The sequence below is a fragment of the Xenopus laevis genome, chromosome 3S (genome assembly GCF_017654675.1).
Source record: "Xenopus laevis strain J_2021 chromosome 3S, Xenopus_laevis_v10.1, whole genome shotgun sequence".
NCBI classification, from domain to species: Eukaryota; Metazoa; Chordata; class Amphibia; order Anura; family Pipidae; genus Xenopus; species Xenopus laevis.
Window position 1 is genome coordinate 56,763,666 of NC_054376.1, and position 18,592 is coordinate 56,782,257.

An 18,592-nucleotide genomic window follows, 5' to 3' on the forward strand; every position below is an offset into this window, starting at 1 on the left:
GTCTATGCTTTCAAAGGGGTCTGTAATCACACGCAGGTACAATGCTTTAAAACTGACCGTGGCTAAAATGAACAATAAAGATTGTTAACAAGCTCAAGTAGACACAAGTCATTGATACTTTATACACAAATGTAACACACAGTAGTACATAGTGCAAATGGCTGGCAGCCAACAAGCAAAAGGAAGCGCACCCTGACCATAAATCAGACTAAACATACTTGGCTTTTATTCTTTATCATGTATGCTGATATTTTTCATTAGAAATGTCACCAATGCAAAACTTGTCTTTTTGCTTTTTTAAGGGTTCTATTGGATATGCGCTTAAATAACATGTGCTTTGCCACTCAACATCACCAGTTCAAATCAAACCATGATTTTAATTCCTCTTCCATCACTGTCCAGAAAGGTCTGACACAAATATGTTCTTTTCCTGACAGTCACCAGTTCTGACACTTGGGCATTTCCCATCCACTCACTGGGAGACCACGGCAGCAACATCAAGTTCAAAAATCTTGTCATATGCTTTCTTCTATCATAACACAGCACAATAATATTTATCAAGTACTGGATCTATTATCTGGAAACAGATTATACAGAAAGCTTTGAAGGACAGCAGCATTGTATTAAAAGTTAAATAAGATGGCACAAGTCCATGTTGGCAAAACTATTCAGTGTTTTTAGTAGCCTTATGACACTGCTTCCCATTACAGAAAGGCCCCTTATCTGGATAATAGATCCTACACCTGTACAGGCAAGGTGGAGGGAAGAATTGGCTTAAACAATCAACACATATCCGTATATGCAATATTGAAATGAAAAAGAGGAAAATATTGCAGATGACAATAGTATCACTTGCTATTTTTCTCATGGTACTTGCTTATTTAGTATTACAGGTATGGGATTCGTTATCCGGAAACCAGTTATCCAGAAGGCTCCGAATTGCGTAGACGATTATAATGAAATAATCCAGATTTTTAAAAATGATTTCCTTTTCTCTGTTATAATAAAACAGAATCTTGGACTTGATCCAAACTAAAATATATTTAATCATTATTGGAGGCAAAACCAGCCTATTGGGTTTATTTAATGTTTTCATGATTTTCTAGTAGACTTAAAGGAGAACTAAACCCTTAATGAAAAAAACCCTAGCTACTACCACTTGTAAATGCCCCTAATGCTTTACTTACCCCTCGGTGCAGATTCAGGGCAAGAGGAATTCATGGGCACCATCTTCCAGCATTTCAGTAACTACGGATTTTCTTCCTTCACTTCAGCAATTCCCGTGACTTTTGGCACATTTGTCGCAAAACGGAATATTGCTCAAACTGCACATGCACTGATATACCACTCTCATTCTGAAGATTACCAAAGAGAAGATGATGGTGCCTGTGAACTCCGATGCCCTGAACCTGCAATGAAGGCTAAGTAAAGAGCTAGGGGCATTTACCCAGGGTAACACCTAGGTTGGGGGAGCAGCGTCTATGTAAAGTTTGGGGATTGAGTTTTTTTATGGTTTGAATTCTCCTTTAAGGTATGTAGATGCAAATTACGGAAAGATTCATTATTTGGAAAACCCCTGGTCCCGAGCATTCTGCATAATAGGTCCCATACCTGTAACAGTATGTCAGATATGGATCACTGCTCATACCCAATACTCTCCTATAGAGTTAGAATTCCATTACTGCAAGGACTGGACCCAAATTATAGAATTCCAGTGCTGTAAATTCTACATTTCTGATGTATGTAGATTTTTTTCACTTTCTGAATATTTCCTTTAACCTTCGTGGATTTAAATTTTGTTTTGCCTTGGTGGTTCTTTATCATTTAAAACTAGGATTTACCAAAGCTGGGATTTGGTATTTGCTAACTGTGCATAAATGCAGTTCATTTAGTAAAGGGTCTATGCAGGTAACCGTACCACCGTTATCAACCTATAAACTCTAACTATATACATATTTTAATTTAAGGTCTCTTAAGGCACTTCTAAACCTATATTATCTACAAACAGAGATTAACAGTGCACATTACCTTGCAGGTTATTTTCCACAGATTTGATCAAACTCAAGAGTACCCAACTGAGATACTTTCCAGTCTCAGGAAAATGTACAAAGACTATCTTAGCTTAAGTAATAATTTGTACCCTATTCATACATTTCCTAAAATTTACAAAAAAGGTAACATGTAATCTGATCAAAGCTCAAACCAAGAATGGAATGCACTGAGGCAGCTCATTTACAAGTTGTACCCTGAGCACAGGACATTGAGTGACATCAGTATTACCTCAAGGAAGGGAGACGCTTTCCACAGAGACATTACTGGAGTAATGAATGTGCTAATCAGTGCATATATTGGAGGTACAGAGATTCTATTCTTTGCAAGGCTGATGTCTGTCTTGTACCTGGTTGAGTGCAAGTCACAATGGCAGTTTTGGAAATGTGCCCCCCAGTATAGGCGCAACCTCAGCACCACAGTTGTAAATTGAAGTCTGTCATTATGTGTAAGTTCAGTCACAGCTTTTAGTACACAAATCTGAATAATTTCAATATACGTAAGTGGTGTTTTTGCGAATTCCAAGCATCACATAAAGGCATCCAAACATCTAATTACATAGAGCTGCAATGTGGCTGTCTGTCATTTGCCAAACTACAGTACAGCTCCAAAAATGTTGATAGCTGAAGTTGTTTTGGAGTGCAGCGCAGGAGAGCCACAGCCTAAACATCCAAGAACACTTTCATTCTCTAGAAACGCATAGTTCACAATGCCACACAAACACTCCACGAGTTGATGCACCCATATTTCTTCTACTTAAAGGAATTTTTCAGTATAAAAATATAAACTGGGTAAATAGATAGGTGTATAGAGGCTGGAGTGACTGGATGTCTCTCTTGGCTCTCTTGGTTTCCACTGACTGGTTATCAATCAGAAACTTGAGGGAGGCCACATGGGTCATAACTGTTGTTTTGAATCTGAGCTGAATGCTAAGGATCAATTGCAAACTCACTGAACAGTTATGTCCCATGTGGCCCACATTTATGTCGCTAACTAACTCAGAGTTTAAGAGCTGCAAAGCAGGAAGTAATGTTCTGGCTATTATGTTAGACATCCAGTCACTCCAGCCATTTTACATAACATTTTTGCCTAACATATATTAGAAACATTTTTTATTTTGCACAGCCTGTTTACCCAGTTTTTATTTCTACATTGAACTGTTCCTTTAAAACACTGATGTTAGCGCTTCTACAATACGAATTCAGTGCAAAAGCCTCACCTCTATATCACAATAAAAACATCCAAATCCTGCAGAATGCAGCATACATCCCAATGCACCTTAGTCCTCATTTGCAAGTGTTTCAGTTGATAGCCATATTTTGGCACCATTTATAAATTTGCTTAAAGGGGTCCCCAAAATACTTCGGCGGCACAAGTTCCCAATAGGGGAGAATGGAAAAGATGAGGTGAGAATGTCCAAGCTTCCATTGCTGCTGTGTAACTCGTCTGGTCTGAAGAACATTCGGTTTTGTTCTCCTACAGGGGAAGTGACAGTAGATAGTGGATAAGCCCTATATTGACGCAGTCTTGACTGCAGCAGTTCAATCTCACTTGCCAAAAGAGAGATTTTATGGAAGGCTGTAATAAAGCCACCATGGTTAATTTGTGCTTCAGGTGTCCAGCGAAGGTAACAAAGCTTCCATAATTTTATGTGTGTTCCATGCAGGCAGGGTAGGATCACCCCATGCAGGTCTGCAGGTTTGGTAAACCAGTCTCTGAGGTACTGCTCAAAGCCACTGCTGGGTATTATTACTGGCACTTGCTGGAGAATTTCAGGTTTCAGTTTAAGTATTAGAGAGTTCCTGCGAGGCATAAAGTCTTGCTGAATCGCCATTCCATTCTTCACAGAGGGCGGCATCCCACGCATTGTGGAACTGTAGTTCTAGAATCAGAAAATGACAATGTATAGCTGCTTTATTGCAACAGTCATGAATCACACTGAATCTAAAACTTTTTATAACCAATACAAGTTTCCAAGATATTTGTTTTTATCTAATGGTACAGCAATATTCAACACCAAAATATGCCTTGGTCAATACCTAGATCAAATGAAAGACTGCAGTATTTGGTTTGTCATCTTGATCTGACTGTCCTTGGGTTGAGGACCTGCATGCAATTTGCTGGGGCCCTTTCACTGTGAACTGCTGATTAAGGTTTTCAAAACTGCCAAACTAATATATTTTTGATTCTAAATGATTATAGTTAGGCAATGGAAGCGTGTCAGATCTGTCGATATTTAGTGAAAAATACGATATGTCCTTGTAGCATTCTGATCTTTATGATAGAATAATATAATAATATAGAACTATAAGGGTCACCAGTATCCTTTTCACTTGGATTGGCTTTTAAGGAGTAATAGGAGTCCCAAAATGGATCAGTGGTTCATAATGGGATGCCTATTAGCCCTTAAATACATGGAACTTTGCTCGAAAACATTATGAAAAATAAAACACTACCTGAGCTCCATTGTAAGTCAGATTATTGGGATTCAAGATGTTACAAGATACAGTAGAATAGTTATCAGTCCTACCTTTGTGCGCTTGAAGGATTTCACAGCTCCATTCTGCACACACGGAACACTCTTTCCTATATACAAGGGGTTATTGAACAGAGCCCGATCCTTGGCAGAGAACTGTAGGGACCAGTCCCACACAGAGGGAAACTTTAGGCCCTTTTCTTCTCCCAACTGGATATTTCTGGCAATAGCAAATTCCTATATAAAAAGACAGTATGAGAAAAAAAACAGCCATAAACACATTATATATCAGTTCACTTTCAGTAGCAGATCCATCAGGAAGCCTCAGATAACTTAGGAAATTCCATTGCAGATGTTGCTATTTTATAGGTTTTTAATTATTCAGCAGGATAGCTCAGTACTGCTTACATAAAGTTCCATTTAGAGAGGGCAGAAAATGGGCATAATTTGAGACATTTATGCTATGTGATATGGCGAAGTCTCAGAACTTTTTTTTCAAAGTTATTATATGACAGCTGAACAGTGGGTGAGCACTTGCTTCACAATGGATAAATTGTTGTATTCTGTTCATATTACCTTTACCAGAAAAAAAAAATCTATAATTTCATGCGGTTTTCTCTGTGGTTAGTGGTTGCAGCTGTCCATCTGATACGGAGATTCTATTAGCACTTTAGACTGTATCTGAAACTATTTTGTAAAGCTTTTCATGCACTTAGGGTTAACAGATACTGTGCAAATTAATTCTAAATGCCACTAGTTCTAATGTATATTTTGTGCATGTCCATAGCACAAAACTAGTTTTTTTTAATTTCTAGCCCCAGTGACAAAATTAGGTAATGCATACTTCAGCATTCTACAGCGTTTTTCTTTATAGAAGTGCCATCTAGTGGCTACACGTTTTGTTTTAAAACAAATTTTAAAGAGGTAAATGCAAAGTGATTCATCCTATAACCATGCAAGATGAAAAGCAACTTAGTATTATGTGGTTGTAATGTTAGTAGCATGGAAGTGAAGCCACAAAGCCAAGCATAGGGATGAACAGAGATTCAGAGCTGATACTGTAATTAAAAGTAAGGGAAACAACTGCAAAATAGCATGAGCTGTGGTTAAAGAATATGCCTGTGTTGGCACTGGGCCTTTAATTATTCCATTTTTAATGACTGGTTTAAGACTCAGCACACAGGACACAGGACACAGACAAGTCTTGCAGGTTGTATGAATTGTTAATGCACATTATTGCACGCTGATCACTATATCCCTCTAATGGTCATGGTACTTAATCTGGCAATGCCATCTATTATATGGTCAATGCACTGGTTCCAGATACCATTTCTTTTTTGGAAGTCAAATATCATGTTTCATATATCAACAACAGAAAAGTAAGACCTATTTAATAGACTTGAATCCTTCAGTACAAGAAAGGAAGAACCTAAACCTACTCAGTTTCTTCTGATTCATGATAGAGCTTTAAAAATTACCATGCTACATGGCAGCACAGAAACCAGTGCAACTAGCATCAGCCCTGTAGCATCAGCTTATATTACAGGCAAACCTCACTTTCTGCTTGGTAATTTGCCACAACCCCCAAACTTAGCTTCTCAACAGCTGCTCAGAGCCCACTGAGCACGTGAGTGTCACAGACACTATCCAAGATGGTGACCTCCTGTGACAAATTTGAAGTCCAGATTCATTACTGCTATTGAGAAGCTGAAATTTTAGGCTGGTGCCTATAAAACATGGCATTTTTAGCCATATTAATTTTAGGGTTTATTTCTCCTTTAAAGGAGAACTAAATCTTAACTAAAGACGTAGGCTACAAATGTTGTACATTATGTTTTGGGCTTCTGTACCAGCCCAAGGCAACCACAGCCCTTTAGCAGTAAAGATCTGTGTCTCCAAAGATGCCCCAAATGTCACAATATAAGGCTGATAATAATTAATACAGGTATTTACTACATGGCAGCACAGAAACTAGTGCAATTAGCATCATCATGTAATAATCAGCCTTGTAGCATCAGCTTATATTACAGACCAACCTCATTTTCTGCTTGATAATTTGCAATGACCCCGAAGCTTAGCTTCTCAGAGCCCACTGAGCATGTGAGTGTAGCAGACACTTTCCAATATGCTGCCCCCTGTGACAAGTGTGAAATCCTGCATCATTGCTGAAACACCAGGCTGGTGCAATAAGTTCAGTATATAAAATGTCATTTTTAGCCATATTCATTTTTAAGGGTTTACTTCTCCTTTAAGGCCCAAGAGCCTGTAGCACAGGGGTGAGCAACCTGAGGCCTTTCAGTTCCCTTTGCTAGAAGTTCACTGGAGGCTGGCAGGGGCATGCTGAACATCAATTTTGCACCATCATTGGTATTAATGGAAAACTGCAACAAGGTGAGATTACCAAGTATTAAAGGCTGGAAGAGACTCACAGTGCTCTGTTGCACACGCTGGTGAGGGGAGTTGAACAAAAATGTTCCAAACAGTGAGATCCTGGTACTATCATGTAACACGGTCAGGTAAGTCTCTGTGAACTGGAAAGCTGCTGGGTACTGCTGTAGTAGCTGCCAAACACAATCCAGGAACAGCACAAACAGTGGGCTCTAGGAGGAGAAAACAGCATTTTTTAGTTATAAGAAAGTAGAAAATATAAATGCTTTTTTCTGCTGGCTTCTTGCTCTGGGTTACAGCCTACCAGCGTTACATGTACAACAAAAAGCAACTTAATTTTAACAAATAAACATGTTTTCTGTATAGAAAAAACTATCAAATGAAATTACAAAAGATTAGTTGAGAAAAGACTAACTTTCCTTAGAAAGCTGGCTGAGATATACTGTACGTAATGCTGTATAGGTCAAGCAAGTGAGGTACCTCTTTCTCAGATCTCTTCAAGTGGTTACACCTGTCAAGAAATGGATATGCAGACATGACCCACTCCTTCTGTATCAGGCTCTGGAAGCCAACAATGGTCCGAAAGTATGGATCGAGCATGAGCTGGACAAGAGAGGCCACCAGACAGCTGACATCTCGGCCTTCCTCTTCTACAAAAAAGAGAAAAACATGTAATATAACCCCAAATGTATCAAGTTTAGGTATGAACTGGATTTATATACAGTAGTGATTCAAAGTTTGTGAACCCTTTACAGTTTCTTTATTGTTATACGGATGTGACTTTGAGCATCATCTGATTTTCAAACAAGCCCTAAAAATGGATGAAGACAATGGTCCTAAACACACTAGTCACACACTAGTCATTCTACCAAAGAACGGTTAAATAAGAATGAATGTTCTGGAATGACCAAGTTAAAGTCCTGACCTTGATCCAATTGAAATGTTGTGGAAAGACCTAAAGCAAGCCGTTCAAGGTAAGGAAACCCACCAACATCCAAGAGCTGAAGCTGTCCTGTATCGAGGGATGGGCTAAAATTTTTCCGATCAACAGTTAACGCAATGTTTAAAAATGTTTAGTTGCAGTTATTGCTGCACAAGGGGATCACACCAAATACTGAGTGAAAGTGTGTGAATACTTATTCATTTACTTTTGCCACACACAGATGTAATTGGAAAATGTTTTCAATAAATGCATAATGTTATTTGTTTAACTAGGTTGTCATCATCTACTTTTAGGACTTGTTTGAAAATCAGATAATGTTTTAAGGTCACATTCATATAAAAATATAGAAAATGTTTAAATGGTTCACAAGCTTTAAGCACCACTTTTTTGTGCTTATGAGTTCATGATACTGTTCCGAACGGTTCTTTTAAGTGACAGATAATGCATAAGTGGCAGTTTCTCTTTTGGGTTACCATTCCATAACCAGTTCATTTACACTCACCACAATCTGAAACTGGTTAAAGCCTACTGAAAGGTCAAGAGAAGTCTCACATCAGTTAACTCTCAATATTCACTGATAGTTAAAAGAGAGACTTTGAGACTGGTTAAAAAGAAAATAAGTGAGCTGGAACTAAAATATTTGGCTGGAAAGTATTCGGGGCTTCAGTGAAATAGCAATATTCTGACTCAGTAACTTTATGAGCAATGAGCATGTTAGATCAGTTGACTTGGCAAGAGCAGAGTATGAGTCACGCAGATTGGAGGGAAATCCTCAGTCTTCAGCAGACTGAATACAATCTTATTTGAAGTAACTCTAGGGACTAGAGGATTAGGAATGTATGGGACAAACAGAAGGGATGGTCACTGCTAACACATGCCCATAATAAAACATTTGTATAGTGGGAAATGAGAATGCTGGGAAATTAGAGGCGCGGCATGAAAATATATTGTTCATAATCACCTTGCAAAACCACAGAACGCCGGCTGAAATCGAGCACATATGCAAGTTCAGCAGCCTGCTTCAGAAATGTCCTGTATGGAAGAGAGAATAAAGAAAGTATTTATCCTACTTAGATAAAACTACCATATAAATAATGTGCTTTTCCCTGGAATCACTAGAGGCCACTCTGATCTAAGGGTGTATGGGGTGCGGGTGTTCTTATCTTCTGGACACGAAAGTCATTGAATTTCCACAAACCTTAATGGGAACAGTTTGTCCCCACAATCTTCTAGATTAGATTAGATTAGATCACCTGACTGCATCCACACATAAATGAAGGAAAGTGCAAACATATACAGAATGTTTCCAATACCAGTTAGCAATAAGCTTATTACTGATTAGCAACAAAACAGATACACAGTTTATACCTGACAAATTCAAGCCATTGTGCGTTCTCAAGGGATGAAAGCCATTTCTCCTCTGTTTCATCAAACGGTTCTAAAAGTGCATAGAAGCATGTCAGGATAGGTAAATGGTAAACCAGCAAGTAATTTTGTAACATAGTTTCCACATAATAAACTGGACAAGAAGATGAACATGTTCCCATGGGGAATGGTGCTACAGATGAACTTCAGCCACACTGAAGGGCAGTTACCCAGTATACTGTATATATGGCTACTTAACAGCAGCCACATTGAACTAATCATTTTTGAAGAGAGCTTATTGTCTATTGCTAAAGGAATTTTCCAGTATTAAAATAAAAACTGGGTAAATAGATAGGCTGTGCAAAAAAAAAATGTTTTCAATATAGTAAGTTAGCCAAAAATGTAATGTATAAAGGCTGGAGTGACTGGATGTGTAACATAATAGCCAGAACACTACTTTCTGCTTTTCAGCTCTCTTGGTTTCCACTGATTGGTTACCAGGCAGTTACCAATCAGTGACTTAAGGGGGGCCACATGGGTCATAGCTTTTGAATCTGAATCTGCATGCTAATGATCATTTGCAAACTCACTGAACAGTTATGCCCCATGTGGCCCTCCTTAAACTCGCTGACTAACTCAGAGTTATAGAGCTGAAAAGGAGGAAGTAGCGTTCTGGCTATTACGTAGACATCCACTCACTCAAGGCTTTATACATTACATTTTTGGCTAACTAAATATATTAGAAACATTTTTTATTTTGTACAGGCTATCTATTTACCCAGTATTTTTACACAGAACTGTTTCTTTAAACAATAGAAAAACAACATATGGGCAGTATGTTTTGGGGGCAAGACCTAAAAAAATTATGCATTTACTGTGCCGGAAAGTAAAATTCAACTAAAAGCTTATGGAAAAATATAAGCTGTAACAGGGCTCTCTGAACCTTCTGGTTCACTCATATTGGGTCTTTCTGGACATTCACATAGAACTGGCTTTATATAACTGCCCTAATGTGAATAGTTTTACTATTTTAATTTACTATTTTAAAGATTTCAGCCATGATAACAGGTAAAAAAAAAAAAAACGAACAACAAACAAAACAAAACAGGAAGATAAAAATTCTATCAGCAACCAAATGACAAAAAAAAAACTATTCAAAACGTGCTTTTCATTGAAAGTCATCATGCACTGCTGACTCTCAACTTGTTTACTGCGAGGAATTGTATTAGACTCACACCATGCGCACTCTGATTACCAAGGAATGTTGCTGTGACCTGTCCTTAAGGGTCTACACCCACAGTTTAAAAGTAATCATGATTTTAAAAAAACTGCAAACTGAGATGCAGGGTAGTTTGAACCACATAAGAATATGTTGGCAGCGATCTGGAAATTAAAGCATGACACACAAACATTTATGTAGGGTTTATTTTCCATTTAATTTCTTCTACATGAATATGAATCCAAATAACTGCTTATTGTATGCCTCCATCTGCCTTGCAGAGCTACTGTACAATCACAATTCCCCTTGTTGCCTCTCACAGTCACTATGGCTATAGCAGCTGCTCTCCTCAACAGCAATAGTTGTTGGAAAAAGTTACAATGGAAATCAGTCTGTTCCTGAGACAAAGAACCACTAGGTTCCCAAATGCCTGAAGCAATTACTGTATATGCTTGCCAGGCCACATCTAACAGTTCTGCATATATACATTTAAAAAATACACATAAAATCACACATTACCTTCTATCATTACAAATGGTAGGATGCTGGACTGATTTTACAATTTTACTTTTGAACTAAGCAGAACTATTGTGAAAATAAAATGTTAGTATAAATTTGGTATGATCTTTAAACATAATCAGTTAAACATTCTATCGTTTCTGATATAACCAAGTTACTCTTTATTATCTCCACTGTCAGTAATCTGTTTCTTTATTTTCTCTATATGCAGGAGAATATGATTAACAGGTCAAATAAATTGGTGTGTGTGTGTGCTGAAAATAACCAACCCTGACATAATGCTGCATGTAGAAAGACAGATTGCCTATTGAGGGATAATGAAGAGCTATGCGATAATATTTTAATTGATTTTTTTTTTCATCAAGAGATGAAGCTTATATTAAATTTTCATTTCTGATAGTTCCCCTTTCTCATAGTTCTTTGATTTGCCTAGAAAGAAGGAAAACACTCTGTCATAACTGGGCAGCATACTGTTCCCTAAGGCTAGCCAAAATCCCATGGCTGATTTCAGCCCTACTGCGAGCAGTATTCTCCTCTCTTTTCTGCTTCAAATCAGCTTGTCGCTAACAGACTTTGGTGCATTTAGGCTTAAAATGCAAAGACTTGAGGTTCTTCACTGAAACCCACAGATCTTATTCAATGTAAAAAAGAGAGGATGCTACTGCCCGTGTTAAGGCTGAAATCAGACAGTGGATTTCGGAAAGCTCATTTCGCCCCCCGTGTGCCCCTAGCCTTAAATTCTGTTCTACAAAAAGAATGCAGAGACAAAAGCTGACTTTACTCACCATTCACACACAGCTGTCTGAGTTTGCTGAATGCCGCCTGGATGTCCTGGATACTGGGCACATTATGATCTAGATCACACTTGTAAACATCGCTCCGTAGAGGGTGGCTGCGGGTGATTCCACTGCAAACCCTTATGAACACAAATCAAACAGTTCACTATAAACCTAATTATCACTATCACCATTAGACTACATTAACTGAAAGTTACATATATTACAATATAGATAATCTTTATGATAGTAGAGTTTGCCTTGGAGGATCTGGCATACCAATGGCATCCTAGTGTGTTTCTGTGAGTAATGAATACTTTGTGTTATTAAAGGACTGTGGACAGTACAGCATAACCTTGTTCCAAGTATTAGTCATTCATTATTTGCAAGTGTCTACATTTACAAAAAAAAAAGGGGTTAAAAGGAATACATTTCAGATGATGAAGCTGTTAAACCATCATACCACTTAAAGGTAATTTAATAGTAGAAGGTGACTTTTTTGCTTAGCAGCATTATTCTGGTAAAATCTCCATGCTTTTTGAAAACATGTGCACTTGCAAAGAACGAATGTCTAGCAGAACAGCTTAATTGATCGAACCGTTTTTAGTACACTGTGGACTGAGACAACCCAACATATGTAAAAGGTCACTACTCACTACCAGAGTCAAACTGGCCTTCACATTATACTTTCTACATGCAAAAAATAAGGATTTGCCATTGTAAATGAAACATATATTAAAAGAATAATCATATTTATTTATCCTGGCAAGTTTCAGTTATATTACAATATTACAATTTCGTCATCTTAGAATCCTAACAATTAACAAATAGCATACCGACATCAGAAAATAACCTTTTTTATTATCCATCATAACATTGTCTTTGAATGCTGTTTATAATTTTGCCATACAAGTATCTGCCTTATGCTTTTACATTACCTTTCTTACTACCCTGTTCCTCTATGAGGGGGCTGCCATATTTGTGCAGCAATAGTCCGTTAGCTTTAGTAACTCTAACTGACACGTTAAGAAGGGACAGTCAGGTTGGCAAAAGAGTCAGGTTTAGGAACATCAAGAGACAATTACTTATAAAAGCAGACTATCAGCGAAAAATGATTTAACATGACCTATAGGTGACTTTTTATGTAGATTAATATTTTGAGAAAAAAAAAAACTGAGTTAGTATCACTTTAAGGGCACCTGCTGGCTAAATGTATTATCCCCAACCAAAGTTGCGGGAAATAGAGCCTGCACTCCGGTTGGGGGTAACAATTTTTTTAAAAATGGTAAATGATCACTAAATAACATGTATATATATAATATATGATATATATATATAATATATGATATATATATATATATATATATATATATATATATATATATATGATATATATGATATATATAATATATATATATATATTCCATTCAATGACATTAATAGTTCTTATCAGCCATTCTATTATGGGGCAGCTGAATACACCTATTGTCCTATTGTCCTGTAGCATGTTATCATGGGAGCTAGTCAAGCATCCAGTCCGGCTGCATCGCCCTCACTAAATTAATGCAGTAAATAACCCACTGCAGAACAAACAGCACTGCATCTGTTGTCAAGTTCAGCATTAGGCAAGACTGCTGCTATGGATTACTAGCAGATTAGATACTAAGACTATTATGATTATACATGCGCCAGGAATTTTCCCAGTGTCCCAATTTGTACAACTCTTCTCTTACCTTTGGCCTATTTTCCTTTGCTGTAACAGATCTTTAATGCTTGCCATCCTCACCAGGGCACTCCCATTGGAATGATTCCAGCACCACAACTGTATTAGGGAAACACAAGGAGATGTACAGGAAAGCTTTATATTTCATTCTGCACAAACTCTATTGCACTGTGACGGAAGTACTGAAATCCCAAAATGCCCCTGGGAGGGATGCAGAGAAGTACAGAGAAGCACAGGAACTTATATCAGAGATGTCCAACTTGCACCCCTCATGCTGTAGCTGAATTACAAATTTCAGCCCCAAGCCTGATGAACACTGACTGAATTGCTGAGAGTTATATCTCAGCTACAAGGTATTAACTATACATCTCATATAATCATATAATGCAGAAATATATCAATTAGTTCATAATTTTAAATGACAATTTAAAAGAAACCTACAATGCTTGGGAACTGAGGCAAGAAATGTTCCTAGGAGTCTAGCCCATCTTTCACACATATGTTATTGAAGATCCACCTTAAGGTCAATATATACTCACTGGCATACGCCTTCCAACGAACGCATGTGAATACTGCTTCAAATCCTGATCGGCCAAAGAAGAAGGGACAACAAAATATTCTGGGAGACTGCAAGACAACACAGCATTTTCTGTAAGGTATACACACTACATATAGTCAACTTTAACCAAACATGTAATGGTTAAGGAGACACCTTTGTGTGGTAATGTTTCAAGCTTTTAATGTGTTTAATTATGAAGGAAATGATACTAATTATCGTAGGAAATTATACTAATTATCAAGAATCCCCAAAGCCCCCCCCTGTACACTAACTTTCATCAGTAAATTGAAGAATCTGATAGACTAGTGTGTAGAGTAAGGCAAAAGTCATGTAGAAAGGAACTATCATGTGACAACTGCTACTAGTTAGGAAGCATTTTTATATCAGTGCATAGCTCCACACAGGAAAGGACAATGATTAGGATACTTTCTGTAAATAATTGCTCAGAACTGCACCAGAAATCAGGCAGCCAAATCAGCATGTTATAATTTCGGTAATTATAGGTCTGCATTCCCTTCCTTTTATCTGGCAGCCAAAGCTTCCAATTATACTGTGTTTTTCATGAGAAATTATCTGTGCAAAGCAGGTCTGAGATTGGTAACCATAAGAGTTTCATTTGATTACCTATAATTACCTTCATGGCTCCTACAACTGTTTTCATGCACTCCCTACTGAAAAAAAATATTAAGGGCAGAGACACCTGCTCAGTTTCAGGGAGATTAGTCGCCCAGCAACAAATCTCCTCTTCTTCGGGGCGACTAATCCTGCCGGCTGGAATGTAAATTGCAGACGGGATGGCATTTTCCGAAGTCACCCGAAGTTTTTTTGTGAGGCAACTTCAGAAAACAAAGCGCACCAATTACCAACCCTGCCGGCGATTTACATTCTAGCCGGCAGGAGGCAGTTCGGGGAGATTAGTTGCCCCAAAGAAGAGGAGATTTGTCGCTGGGCAACTAATCTCCCCGAATCTGAGCGTGTCTCTGCCCTAAAAGGCAACTAAATTTAAATCAGGGGTTTTTAATGGCTCTTATTTTACAGGTTATGTTGGTTTGAATGTGTGAGCTGGATAAATCCCTGGCCAATACAATACAATGTGTACAAGTGCAGTTGCTACACATTAGTGACAATATTGACTAGTTAACATATGCTTAGCAGGGTGTGTCCACTCACTATCATCTGTATGCTCTTTGATAAGTAATAGAGTATTCCACAAGGCTAAAGAGCAAAACTACCCATTTGTGCTCAACTTTCTCAATGTAGCTCATTACAGACAATTTACTATATGTCCACAAACTGACAGCTGTAATATTTTACTGCAGGCAGCGGGGCCTAGATATATTGATGACTAAGCTTGTTTTTTTTTATTTTTAAGTTTCATCTGTTAATATTTTTTGTTTGAAAAATCTTATCTTGTATATCATATTGGTGAAAGTAGTGTCGTAAAACATGATTTTACTAAAACATGATTTTACGTTGCTTACGAAGAAACTGCATGGTAAACTTAACAATATCCTTATACATTTATAGGTATAGGATGTATTATCCAGCATGCTTGGAATCTGGGGATTTCCAAATAATCACATCTTATATGACAAGGAAAGCCATGTAGTCTTAAATGAAAATACATTCTGCAGTGCTCTGGAATCAGAGTTGTCCCATAGTATTTTCCCATAAAGTTGTGGTCTGAGACTCAGACCAAGACCCGAGCATTCGCATAACAGACCAGCTAGATCAAGCTTTCAAAAGTAGACATCACGAGTAACCCACTTAATGCCCTCCTTCCAAAGTATTCCAGCCAATAGGAAACATCACGACTAAAGACATCAGAAGGGGGTCTATCAGATGTGACAACACAGTAGTATATTGCCGTGTTGTCCTTTAAGACTGCTAAAATAAGTTAGGGTCTCTTTTCAGGGAATCATTTTTTAAAAATTTGATTTTTTTTTTTGCTTAAAAATGGCTTGATGGGAGATGACCCTCTCAATTATTTAGCTACTTCTGAATACATAATCATCTGTAGGTGTGGCCCATTAAACAACCAATATTGGCAAATGAACTAAAGTTGAAACGACCAGCTTAGTGAATTAATAAGGTTATGGTCCAACTAAAAAATGCATAGGAACCATTTACCCACAGTTATCCGAGTGATCCCCAAACCAACTGGTTATATCAGATCATCACATGGGATAAGCAAGCTTCAGAAGGCAGTGTATGTGCACTCACTTTTAGGCAATGATATAAGGAAATCATTATATACTTACCATGTAGAAATCATGTATCCCTCGTTTACAGAGCAAACTCTCCAGTCTGAAGCCCCTGTCCGTTTTATCTCTCGATCCCAGTCAGAGTAGGTTTCAAATAAAGGAGTTCTTTGGCAAAAGTCCCCTCCTCCTCCAGGGTCTATCCCATTGACTTTATATTCTATGAAACAAAGGTGTATATTTAGAGTACAGCGAAGATCAACCAAAATGAACAAATAAGTGTCGGCTGAGGTACTTTTCAGAACACCTGGCTATCACTTCTCAGTTGCTGCTGCCATTTGCTGGGAAGTTTTGGCCAGCAACTTGTGACTTGTGGGCTAACAGAAGACAGAGCATTTGACAACATGGTTAATTAGCAGCCTACAATTCAATTTGCTGTAGCCAATTGATATGAGCCAAAGTGTAACCTTACCTGTAATATCCTTCGGGCTTGATTTGACCCCTCTTAATATGTATTTGTGCAATGGAAATATCCCAAGAGTTAAAAGCTAAGGTACATTAGTATTTATCATTCCAAAAATTAGACCTGTGATATTTTGTCAGGAATTTTTGAAGTAAATCTTACCTGGTTTATGATACATTTGAGCGACATATTCAAATGCAAAAAGAAGCTGGAGATCAGTTGGCTGGGAATAGTGAGCAAGTGCAAGGCATACCTAAGTGAAAAAAAGAACAACATATCAGGAGAAATCAAGAAAATAAAGAAATATTTACCAATGAGACCGTGTAGCATTCGTGTTATTATAAATGTGAATTTAATTTTACATACCACCAACATATTCCAAAGCACTGTGCAGTTGTGATCTGTACATATAATACATACAAACCAATCAGGTTTTATGCCCACAAGGCATAGCAAGAAGCCTTAACATGAACAGATTTGCCTGGACCAGCCCTGAAACCAATACCATGGTTAACTTAAACTATTAATACAATATTCTGGTTTCATATTTCATTTTATGTTTTAAAATGGAATTACTAAACTTACTGAATTGCAGCTCCCAGCATTGGGAACTATATCGTTATCTACTGTTGAAGCTACAGGCAAAATCAGCCAAGTGTGAGGCAAAAAAGTACACTGAAAGCAGGTTCACCCATACAGGGTGTTTTTTAAAAAAAATCATTTTGTCAACCCCACCATGATGAAAGTTACATACCAAAACTAAGGATGCACCAAATCCGCTATTTAGGATTCAGACAAATCCCTGAATCCTTTGTGAAAGATTTTGCCAAATACTGAACAGAATCCTAAGTTGCATATTTAGGAAAAGGAAAAAGTGGGGAATTTTTTTTACTTCATGTCATTTCATGCGATTTCCCTTCCTGTCCCTAATTTACATATGCAAATTAGGATTCCAATTTTGTTCAGCCAGGCATAAGGATTCGACCGAACCAAGTCCTGATGAAAAAAAGGCCAAATCCAGGTCGAATCCTGAACCAAATCCTTGATTTAGTGCATCCCTAACCAAAACAGAGGGCATAGCTAGCTGGCCAATACGAAGGCTTCAGTAATTAGAAAGACCTCACTGACACAGCACATTAAATCTAAGTTATGGTTATTTTCTTAACTCTATCTAGGCCATCACTGCAACCTGCTGGAGATAAGCTTACTTAATGCATCATTACTGGAAACAATTAGCATCCTGTCCTGATATTACGGATAAGGCATTTAGGACATGCCTCTGAAATAGCCACACGCAGTTTTATGCCTTGGAATGACTCCAAGCAGTTGAACTGAGCTGTGGCTCTTTCGCATGAATATGTGATTCACAGCAGACAGATGCATGTATGATACAGAGTTTCAGAGAATGTTGGCAATTCCAAATCAAGCCAGGTTATAGAGTTTCAGAGTAGCCAAATGCACGCTGTGATGTTTTTAGGAAGTTCTGATGAATAATTCTGTTGTTCACCCTTTCCTGAACCTTCTAACACTGACTTGGCAGGTAGAATGGTGTGAGGAAGCACGGCTCCCTTGCCAAAGGAATGCTAGTTCTGCACAATTTCCAGGAGATGAACACAGATTACATTAATGAGTGAGTAAATGTCCTGCAAAGCTGGGAAAAGAAACATTTTCCATTTCACAAAAGGAACTGGCCGATGGGATAAATATCACACATCTTTAATCATGCATGCAGGTACCTCCAAGCCTAACATAGCAAACCATATACGGCAAGTCTAGTTCATTGGCAGAATGCAGAGTTATTTCCACTAAAACGCTCTGCCTCTAACTACAGAAACATTATCTGCTCATCAGACTTGTGTATACAGATGATCCGCAAGTGCTTTCATGTGTGAAAAAACGACAAAAACAACT

The 18,592-nt window shown here is 37.9% G+C and overlaps 1 protein-coding gene across 1 annotated transcript in view; it reads right to left on the bottom strand.

Moving 5' to 3' along the window:
* Positions 1–98: 98 nt before the first annotated feature.
* mtmr10.S (myotubularin related protein 10 S homeolog) overlaps positions 99–18,592 on the bottom strand; it is a 46,239-nt gene continuing 27,745 nt past the window's right edge. The window contains 11 exon segments of the mRNA NM_001095007.1: positions 99–3,931; positions 4,580–4,762; positions 6,955–7,125; positions 7,394–7,563; positions 8,818–8,888; positions 9,225–9,294; positions 11,745–11,875; positions 13,469–13,557; positions 13,998–14,085; positions 16,279–16,438; positions 16,844–16,934. Coding sequence (NP_001088476.1) covers positions 3,329–3,931; positions 4,580–4,762; positions 6,955–7,125; positions 7,394–7,563; positions 8,818–8,888; positions 9,225–9,294; positions 11,745–11,875; positions 13,469–13,557; positions 13,998–14,085; positions 16,279–16,438; positions 16,844–16,934 — 1,827 coding nt within the window. The 3' untranslated portion in view covers positions 99–3,328.